The sequence below is a fragment of the Chrysemys picta genome, chromosome 13 (genome assembly GCF_011386835.1).
Source record: "Chrysemys picta bellii isolate R12L10 chromosome 13, ASM1138683v2, whole genome shotgun sequence".
NCBI lineage: Eukaryota > Metazoa > Chordata > Testudines > Emydidae > Chrysemys > Chrysemys picta.
This window is the reverse complement of record NC_088803.1, coordinates 42,727,625-42,735,343: the sequence shown is the minus strand read 5'-3', so window position 1 is coordinate 42,735,343 and position 7,719 is coordinate 42,727,625. Positions and strand designations below refer to the sequence as shown.

At 43.8% G+C, this 7,719-nt stretch overlaps 1 protein-coding gene across 1 annotated transcript; it reads right to left on the bottom strand.

Moving 5' to 3' along the window:
* Window positions 1-1,643: 1,643 nt before the first annotated feature.
* Window positions 1,644-5,157, bottom strand: MC3R (melanocortin 3 receptor). Its single transcript, XM_005284194.5, has one exon. The coding sequence runs from the start codon at window positions 4,658-4,660 to the stop codon at window positions 3,680-3,682; it is 981 nt and encodes a 326-aa protein (XP_005284251.2). The 5' UTR covers window positions 4,661-5,157; the 3' UTR covers window positions 1,644-3,679.
* Between the last annotated feature and the right edge of the window lie 2,562 nt (window positions 5,158-7,719).

The following is a 7,719-nucleotide window of genomic DNA, read 5'->3' as shown; positions in this document are numbered from 1 at the left end:
GAGCAGTCAGGGGACAGGGAGCAGAGGGGTTTAGATGGGTCGGGAGTTCTGGGGGGGGGCTGTCAGGGGGTGGGGAGTGGTTGGATGGGGTGTGGGAGTCCCAGGGGTCTGTCTGGGGGTGTGGATAAGGGTTGGGGCAATCAGGGCACAGGTAGGGGGTAGGGTCCTAGGTGGCCAGTTAGGACTGGGGAGAGGGTCTCAGGAGGGGGCAGTCAGGGGACAAGGAGCAGGGAGGCTTAGGTAGGGGGTGAAGTCTTGGGGGGCCAGTTAGGGGCAGGGGTCCCAGGAGGGGGCAGTCAGGGGACAAAGAGCGGGGGGAGGAGGGTTGGGGGTTCTGAGGGGGCGGGAAGTGGGTGGGGCAGGGGCGGGGCTAGGGCAGGACAGGGGTGGGGCTAGGGCAGGGCTCCTCCCGTCCTCTTTTTTGCTTGCTGAAATATGGTAACCCTAGCCTAGAAGAATGGCACTTTAAAAAATATACGAAGGACCGTATTCAGCCCTGGGATGAGCAGGCCCAACTCAGTTCATTTAAACAGAGTTGCACCCATTTAGACAAGGCCAGAACTAGGGACAGAGGTGGCATAATGCTATTTTTGCCCTGGCCTTCTCTCCTGGGCTGTGACTTCTGTGCTGCATGATCTTTATTTTTTAAATTAAGCTAAAGGGCCACACCCTGCTCCATTCACTTATGGGAGCAGTTCTGTTGAGGGCAGTGGGCCTAGTTGTGTTACTGCTCGAGACAATGGGAAGGAAATGAGCAGGATTCACCCAACGTTTTATTTGTACCACATTCTATCGAAAGATCTAGATCATCTGAGCTCTTGCTTCAGCCACTTTTCACATCTGCTAGCCTGGAGCAGCCACTTAACGCTGGCTTAACTGCGGATTGCCCTCGGGCCAGTGACTTCTATGCCATTTCCCCTGCTTGACCCTGATATAGGGCACATTGCTGGAGAGCCTTTCATTCCTGATTCCTTGGCTGCTGTCATGGTCCCTTGGTGTTAGATGGTGTTAGTCCTAGGTGGGGCCTTGGGGAAGGGATGGAGTGGGGGCGGGGCCTGGGGCACAGCCAGGGGTTGAGCACTCCCCAGTACTTTGGAAAGTCGGCGCCTATGGTTCTATGAGTGAAATAGTCTACTTCCCTCAATGGATCTTTGAGCTATGGTTGTTAGCTCACATTCTATCCCTTACCCTACTCCTAGTCTATGTAACTGGCAGGATTTGGAGGAGCCAGAAGAGAAGGCAAGTGGAAGTGTGGTGGCCACCATTTCAGCTGGCACTCCGGGGATCGAACTCTGGACTTCCAGAACTAAAAGTATAAGCGGCTGCGGTTTGAACTAAAGATTCCTAGTTGTGACACAGCCCCATATCACCTGTGTGTTGGCATATGAGTGGCATGAAGACCTGTACCACACAGTCACCAGTGGTTTACAGAAGCAATGGGGGGTAAATCTGTCTCTTTTCCATTCTTTATGAGCCCTCTGTGGCTCTTCCCTTTATGTTTTTGCAACTTGGATGCACAAGCCTAATAGATTTTCTTTCTTATTTGCACACAGCTCAGTGGAGGCAGTATAGGAGCCAGAGTTGCTTGCCAAACAGTGAGCTTATCATCCAGTAACATATAAAGTGCAGAATTCTCAGCAGGGTTTTCTTCAGATTATTTTATTCAACAGGTAAGTTTTTTGGTCAGCAAATTCAAAAAGGCCTTTATTCAGACTGTCAGAGGCAAAGCATAGTACAAATTAAATGAGTGTCACCAACAATCAGTTTAAAACGAAAAGGTACATCAGGTACAATAAGAGCTTAACCCACACTAACCTGAGGCAGAATATCATAACGAATCAAGCTATAGAACATAAAGTTTCACAGAATAGGCTAGTGTTAGGAATATTAACAACAATGTTCCCATTTTCTGAGAAAGTTTAGTTTGAGTCGTGCCAGCTGGTCTCAGTATGACGCAGCAGCCATTGCAAAGATAAGACAAAGTTAAACTAAGAAAACACTTACAAAGATCGTAATATTTCAGAGGTCATTGGATGCTGAGTGCCTATAGTGATCAAATAAATAACCTAGACAAGAGCACTATAAATGACAGCAAAATGTTCCAGGAAACAACAAACAAACTAATGAAGTGTTTTGAGACTAAAGCAAATTGGTTCCTAAGAGGCAAATCAATAGATTTTGAAATGTCTGAAGAGAATATATAACAGAGTTTATTTGCATATGCCTTGTATACAGTTTCTATTTGCCTATAGTTCTTGATTTTTATAGTAAGAAAGTATTTGAAAGGAACCAAAAGGTAATATAAAATTTCAGCATGATTCAGTGTTTTCACATCTAGAATTGTCTGTCCATATTGCCTGTCCATCATAGTATATAGAAAACACTTACAATGTACGTTCAATGACATACACTATTTGAAGGTCACTTATACGTTTTGCTTCTATGAAAAACACAGGCCACTTTTAAATATTGTAGTTTAAAGCATGCTACACATTTTTAAAGGCTGCCAGCTTGCACATAGAGTGTTTGAAAAAGTTATGCAAACAGTGGATTTGATTTTTCCTTCCATATCAGCAGGAGTCATTCCACTGAAGTCAATGCATTTACACCAATGTACAGCCAGTCTAAGCACAAAGCAAAGCAGGCCCACTGTCCATATCCGTCACCCCAAGAAGATTGTATTTTACCTACACATTTTATTTCTGACAAATGTTTTTCCCAGTCAAATTGCTGTCTGTAAAAAGTCTGTTTCCATTTACTTCTCAGCATAAGACAAAAGCTAAGTCAAAGTGCAATGTATTTTAGCTGTTTTCTAGGTTTCATTCCAAGTTTTCTTTGAAACCCTCTAGTAATAGATCTAATTGGTACCTTCTCATCAAAAGGTGACTTTCTGTGATTTTCTTTATTGATCTAACAATACATTTCTCAACATATTATAATTACAAAGTTACTTCAGTGATATGATGTCCATACACCACAGATAAGAGTATAAATGCCTAATTAGATCACACCACTTTAACTTAGCAGTGAGCTGATTAGTTCACACTGTTGCTTAAACAATATGTAATTGCGTTGGTTTTCTTAAAGGAATATTTCAGCATCTCAGGTGAAATGTTTGCTTTCATTAGTTAAAGATTCTCTTAAGTTGCTTTACAAGCAGCAGCACAAGTGTCAATATAGTCCTTTCTTTGGATTTTTTAGATGTTTGTGAAGGTACCTACAACATGTTGTTACTTGTCAGTGTTCTGATCCCTCTTAGAAATGAACAGCTTTCAGTAGCTATCACTCAAGATAGCCCCTTTAGATTATACGGACTTGGTTGACAATGGCATAAAAATAAAACACTAGGGTAAAGAGAATATTACATTAGTCTGTCTAATATAGCATTTACTTAATAGATTCATTTTTTTAGAGTGATTGAACTCTGAGCTATTTTGCAGAACGCTCTGGCTTCACTTCTGTTATCACCGTGTAAGCAACAGCAAATGATAAATCGCCTCCCCTTTTTCCTTTTGAAAAACTTTCTAAAGACATCAAGTAAAATCTCTCTTTTTATTGTTTTTATTTTTTCTGTACCCTTCCTTCCTTCACAGACTGTAATGTGGAGCTGCTGATTCAGTTTAGATACATACACCCAGTGTGTGTATACCCTTTCCATACCAAATACAAAACTGGACATTTACAGAATGCACCGTCCCACACTCATGCCATAACAACAACATACTAACTCTTTGAACGTCTTTCTCATTTCCAGACTCCGGAAAGCATAAATTAGGGGGTCGATGACTGAATTGCACATAATCAGGACCAAATATGTGTTGAAGTGTGAGGTGTAGCAAACACAGTGTGGGTTTGTGGGGCAAGAAATGATGAGGATGAGATGAAGGAAGAAAGGTGCCCAACAAACAATGAAGACCCCAAGTAATATAGTGATTGTCACAGCACCCTTCATACAGGTCCGCTGATGAGGAACCCCATCCACTGGGAGGGCAGCAATCCGTTTAACATGCAGACGTGCAAACAAGAACATGTGAACATAAAGGGAGGCCATGAGAAGAAGCATGGTAAAGAACATGGTGATGAGACAGACAATGACAGTTTTGCTTTCCGAGTAGACAATGAACATGATGCCGCAGATTATGCAAGCAATCCAAATAACCACAATCAGAGCTAAGGCTTTCTTTACAGTCATGATGCTGTGATAACGAAGAGCGTAGAAAATAGTAATGTACCTGTCAATAGCTATAACCAAGAGGTTGCAAATTGAGGCTACCAAAGAGATACAGATCATTGAGTCAAAGACATTGTCCATATGCTGAATAAAGTGGTCATCAATGATCAAGTAGCCATTGCTCAGGATTGCAATCATGATAGTCTCCAGGGCATTTGACATGCTCACTAGCATGTCTGCCGCTGCCAAGCTGCACAGGAAAAAGTACATGGGGGAATGTAGGTTTCCATTCTTCAGCACCGCAAGGATTACGAGGATGTTTTCCAGCAGGCTGATGATCCCTAATGTCAAGAAGACCTCGGCTTTAATGAAGACTTGCTCACAAAATCCATTGCTGCTCCTGTTGCTGAGGAGGATTGAGTCATTGAAGTCCTCAGTGGTATTAACCTGCACAGGCTGAAATGTAAGCGCACAGGGTGTAGTATTCATTATCAACACGGGACTTGATTTCACACACGATTACGGAACTGGCATCAGTTCAGTTTGAAAAAAAAAAATCCTTCCAAACTGTCTCTGGGTTTATCAAATGGGATCAGATAGGGCTTTGTTTTTGTTGTTAAAAATATAAATGTATAAAGTCTTTTTGTTTTAAAGTGAGTTTTTTGTCAAACATTCAAAGACTATTTTTCTCCCTGAAATCAAAGTGAACAGCAAATTTCGCAGTCATCCGTCTGGGGAGAAAAAAAAAAATCAGCAGCACTTTTACTCTCTTTCTAGTTCTCCTGCTGATTAAAAGTGAATAGCTTTCTTATCTGTTACCATGAGCTGGGACCACTGCAGGGCATCCTGGTTGGAAATCATGTTGCAGCTCAGTGAAATACCTCTTGCTGTTCAAGTGCAAGAAGGGGAAAAAAAAAAAGAAAATCAAGGAATTTATACATTCATGAAAGGAAAAACAACTCCTACTTTGTCTCCTGTACAGCACAATGGCCATTAGAGAGCAAGCTCCTTCCTGATTGACAGCTACAAACACCAGGTACAGCATCCCCATTGAAAAGTCCTCTTTAGTCAGATGTGAAACTATTTGGTGCCCTCTGCAGATCAGAGATATAATCTGTTTTCATTTTAAAATATAGAACTGGCTGCAAAACAGAGGCTCAGTGGGCGTGAGAGGATGGGGCGGGGGAGCCATTTGCTGCTCCCAGAGGTGTTGCTCCAGGATAGGGGAGCAACTTGCAATAGTGGTAGGACAGCCAAATATGGCTACCTGCCCCTACTGTGAAGGAGACCCCCAACCAGTGCCTTCTGGTTCCATCTGAGAAAAAGGCACCCAGAGGTGCTGAGGGTGTATTAAGGAACCCATCCCAGAGACACCAATCCCATACCAGCTGCCTCTATCCAACCCAATATTGCGAGGCTCCTGAGCCCCCCAGGCCCTTATGTCCTCAGGTGTGGCCCCCAGACCTCGCCGGGGCCCAGTTCTGGAGGAGTGGGACTGGATGTTGCTGTGCCTGCAAGCCATGAGGGAGCAGGGTTCTAACTTAGCTGTTTTCTGATGGCGGGAGGGGGAAGGAGGAGCTGTAGGCTGTGCTGGGTGCTTTGGGTGTCATGTTCTTCTGTATCATCTGTAGACTGGTCACTGAACTTGCTTAGCCACATCAGATGTGTTCCTCATAAGATCTTTTAATGCTCTGCCAGGTATAGCAGAGGTTCATTTAAATAGGGTATTTTACACACCGTCCCAGCTAGTGGCTGAACAGTATAATACAGCATTCCACGAAGTGGGAGTGGGTGGTCCTGGCCTGGCAATGGGGGCCTAACAGTGCCCCCATACCCAGTATCGGTGTGATGATTTGGGGAATCTATGCACAGCTTAGGAATTCTGGTTGATCTTATGATATTGCTGTATCATTGATATCATTGAATATAATTGAATATCTCGGGGCTAGTCTACTCTTAAAACACTACAGTGGCATAGCTGCACCGGTGTAGCTGCACCACTGTAGTGCTAATCAGTGTAGCCCAGTGTTTCTCAAACTGGGGCCACCGCTTGTGTAGGGAAAGCCCCTGGCGGGCCGGGCTGGTTTGTTTACCTGCCCCGTCCACAGGTTCGGCCGATCGTGGCTCCCACTGGCTGCGGTTCGCTGCTCCAGGCCAATGGGAGCTGCTGGAAGTGGCATGGGCCGAGGGACGTACTGGCCGCTGCTTCCAGCAGCTCCCATTGGCCTGCAGCGGTGAACCGCGGCCAGTGGGAGCCACGATCGGCTGGACCTGCGGACAGGGCAGGTAAACAAACCGGCCCAGCCCGCCAGGGGCTTTCCCTGAACAAGTGGCGGCCCCAGTTTGAGAAACACTGGTGTAGCCACTCACGACAACGGCAGGAGGGATTCTCCAGTCAGTGTAGTTAATTCACCTCCCTAGCTGATTACAATGATCCCTTTTGGCCTTAGAATCTATGAATCTAGGAACCTGGATTTACACTGGGAGAAAACAGCATAAACCGGTCTGAAACTGGCCTGATGTATTCAGATTGACTGAACACAACATTTTTCAGATGCGTTCACCTAAAATCATTTCACTCCTCCTGAGCCAAAGAAGAGTCTGGGGCAGATACTTATGACTCAGGTTATACTTGAATAAAACTAATGAGAAAGAACTGAAGTCTATTTCTTTCATTTTCTTGTATGCTATAATACTATGTGGTGATATTTCATATTCTTTGCCACTGAAGTGCAACACAAACCATTTGTATTCATCTAGCTTTCCTGTCCAGCTGGCCCAAAGGGTTTTTAAGCCCTCGAAATTCTGATTTACCATTGAAACGCTAATGGCACATTCTAATGATCCTCCATGTTTTTAATTTCATATAATGGCTGCACTCAAATTATACATGCACATGTGCCTCTTGCTTTCACTAATTTTTTTGTATAAGATTTTTTCCCACTTGAGAAGTATCTCTCATGTATTGTTTACTGTTAGTATTGCCATGAAAAAATAACAGAAAGTATCTAAATAAATTGATTGATGAAAGTCTCTCAGTAACTGCACACACGCTTCCTGTTTCATTTCAGAAATGCTTTTGTCTAATTGTCACAGAAGCTAGCCATCATGTTTCTTGTTTTGTCTTCTTTTTATCAGAGTCGCTTGGTATTTGTTTACAGCATTTTGCTAGTTTCTTGTTTGTTCTGTTCTCAGTCATGCCAGTGCAATGCCAGTAACTTCTGCAGAATAACCAAGAGCAGAATTTGGCCCAATAGTTACTGATTTTAGAAAGGACAGATGGCCTTGTCATGAAAGCACCAGACTGGGATCCAACAGATTTGGCTCTAATTGCCTGTTCTTCCATAGACTTCCTGTGTGACCTTGGACTAGCTGCTCAGTCTTTCTAGGCTTCATTTTTCCTACTGGAATATGGGGGTAATAATACTTGTTTTCTACCATCCTTTGTCTCTGTTTAGGTTATTAAACTATTTGGGGAAGCAGCTGTCTCTTGTCTGTATGTTTTTACAATGCCTATCATAATGGGACCGCAGTCTGAGTCCGGGCCT